The 2756-nt window shown below is 57.5% G+C and overlaps 1 protein-coding gene across 3 annotated transcripts in view; it reads right to left on the bottom strand.

Annotated features, from left to right (window-relative positions):
• Positions 1 to 1662, bottom strand: part of BIN1 (bridging integrator 1) — a 54502-nt gene extending 52840 nt beyond the window's left edge. The window contains exon 1 of one of the 3 annotated variants that reach the window (XM_080920264.1): positions 1402 to 1662. In XM_080920264.1, the coding sequence (XP_080776390.1) occupies positions 1402 to 1485 (84 nt within the window). In that variant the 5' untranslated portion in view covers positions 1486 to 1662. The remainder of the gene's footprint in view (positions 1 to 1401) is intronic. The other 2 variants (XM_080920262.1, XM_080920263.1) reach the window with 2 other exon arrangements.
• Positions 1663 to 2756: the final 1094 nt, after the last annotated feature.

The following is a 2756-nucleotide window of genomic DNA, read 5'->3' as shown; positions in this document are numbered from 1 at the left end:
TTACTCCCAATATTTCCATTCATTGCCTTTAGGAGTGGGAAGCAAGCTCCAGGCACCTTAGATAAATTACTAGGTCACTGGGAGCCAGGGTGGCTATATCTGCCTATCCCTTCCAGCTAGGTCACTCGGGTCTCCTCAGCCACCCGCAGACTACAGAAAGGGCCCTAACTCCCCCCTCCCCCTTTGCTTTCCTCCTGGATGGGGAAAGGAGCGCTGGTCAGATCAGGGGATTAGCAAGAGCCTCCCCAGACACAGTAACCCTCTTCTTAGCTAGTAACCACAAGGATGAGGAGTAGGGCTCTAAGGAACATCTACCCGCCCCCCCCCATCACGTGGCTGCATCCTTGGGGAGCTCGAAGCTCTCAGCTGCAAAAGTCATTGTTTATAAACAGCCCAAGTCGGGCAGAAAAAGGCAAGCCTGTCCCTGTCCCCACCAGGCCCCGGCCCAGATAGAGCCATGAGGGGCTATCCCTGGCAGAAGCACAAATTGTACAATCTCAGATTTCATAGTCGGAATTGGCAGGGGAAGTGGCGTCAGCAGCTGGCGTGATCCAATTCAATAAGCCAGGGACGGCGTGGGGTAAGAGGCAGGCCAGCGAAGGACCCCCGCCCCCAATCCCTGCATTTCCTGCACAGTCAGGGTGTCCCAGGAAGCTCTGATCCCGTCCCCTGCAAAACCCCCAGAATACTCTCAAACCACAGGGATAGGGTTTCCCGTGGCGCCCTCCACACCCCTCTCTGGGCCACCGGATAGCCTTGAGCTCCCACCACCACTCTCTCCAGCGGCTGCAACCGCCAAAGCCCTATTGGGGCGAGGGGTGCAGAATCTGCTACCCCGTGGGTCTGGGCGGGACCTTCTAGGCCGCAGGCACCTCTTGGAAAACGGAAAGCGATCCCTCCTACGGGGACTAAGGTAGAGAGGCGATAGGAAAGAAAAAGAGGGCAGTGGGCGTACGCACTAGCCAGCTAAGAAAGTATAGCCTTAGAAGTCTGGGACGCGAACAGTCCCAGGGGCGATGAGACATGCTCCCTCCCCCACCTCTCCTTACGAGCCCCGCCTGAATTGCGCGCCTGGGTCTGGAAGGCTGGGGGTCACCTCCCAGCCTCCTGACCCTTGGACTCTACGGTAGGGTGAGAGTGGACCCCGCGTCCGGGGATCAAAGCGGAGCGTGGGCCTCCACTTCTCTGCAGAGGAGCCACGAAGATTCAAAACGATGGGGGAAGGGGAACACAAGGTGGACAGCTGCGTTCTCCCCTGCCGGCTCCCAGGTAGGGAGAAGGGGGGCACCTTAAGTGCAAGGAGACCAAACCCCGGGACTCCTTGGCGGCGATCATCCGGAAGTGACCAGCTAGATCCCAGGGGTAGGGGTGAGAGGTGTGGCAGGTTTACGGTTCACTCACCTTCTCCTGCGCCCTAGTCAGCTTCTTCTGTACGTTGCTGGCGATCTTCCCCGCCGTCACCCCCTTGCTCCCCATCTCTGCCATCCTGGCGCCGGCCTCGCCCGTAGCGAGCGCGGATAATGGCGCGGGGAGGCCGTGCACGCCGCACTCCCAGCCTCCAGCCCCGGCCGCTCCACCAGCCTGAGCCCTGGCTCCACGCCGCGCACTAGAACAGCTCAGGGGACTGACGGAGACGGAGCGTGCGCGGGGAGAGTGAGTGAGCAACGCGGGGATCCAGGGAGGGAGGGAGCCAAAGGAGGAGGGAGGGGGCGGGGAGAAGGGACCAGCCGCGGGCGGGTCAGCGCCCCCAGCCCGCCCCCTCCGGACACGACACTGCCTTTTAAAGGGACATTGTGGAATCTGGATCTCACCGCCCAGGAGGAGGGATCCTGGAGGGCGGGCACTGGGGGCTGCGGGTCAGGGACTCCCCGGACTCGCTGGCGATTTCGCCTGGGGATGTGAGCTACCTAAGCTGTCCCAAATTCAGAGCCACCGCGACGCTGAGGCGTACGTCCTCCTCCCAAGCAGATACCTCCTTACAACTCTAGAAAGGTAACCAGGTGAAGGAGTTGGGTGCTTTCTGTGCGGAGACAGACGCATGCGTGGCCTGGAATCCCAGAGTCCCTGCGGGCTGGGAAAGTGCCCTTCCAGGGATTCCCCTCCTGCCGGCCATCCAGCGCACGCCTCCTCCTGCACCCTAGGGCACGTCTCTGTGTCCCTTTCTCTTTGCCTAACCCAGTGCCAACTAAGCACTCGGGTTTTTCCAGTTTGGCCTTTAACTGTCTTCTAAGGATCACCCAACCCTTAACTACAAACTTACTGTGTGCCTGGTACTGAGCTGAGTGATTTGTTAAGCATTATTTCTCCCAGACTCCTACAGTCCAATGAGGGGGAGGCTCCGATGTATTAGCATTTTACAAATGAAACAACCAAGAAGCCAACTGCATCCTAGTCTTCCCACCAGTGAGTGGGGGAGGAGAAGATTGCCTAATCCTGTAGTAGGAAAATGAGTAAGGGTCATTCAGTATTCGTGAAGATAAGGTTTTCCTATGACACATACGATGTAATCACTAGAGGGGGAGGAACTTGCCATGACCTCTGTGGATAAAAAAATTCAGGATGCTCAAGTCTTATGCAAAAAACCCCTGGGGAAGCAGAAACAGGTAGTTAATTGAGGCTTGCTATAAAACCACACTACTGTACTTGGGAAGTTCCAGGCCAATCAGAGACCAAGTGTCAAAATGACAGCTCAGATTGTACTCTGGCCTTGAGTGGACACACACACAATTATGCACACATACACATATGGCAGAGTA

The sequence above is a fragment of the Micromys minutus genome (assembly GCF_963924665.1).
Source record: "Micromys minutus genome assembly, chromosome: 8".
Taxonomy (NCBI): Eukaryota; Metazoa; Chordata; class Mammalia; order Rodentia; family Muridae; genus Micromys; species Micromys minutus.
This window is presented reverse-complemented; position numbering and strand designations above follow the sequence as displayed.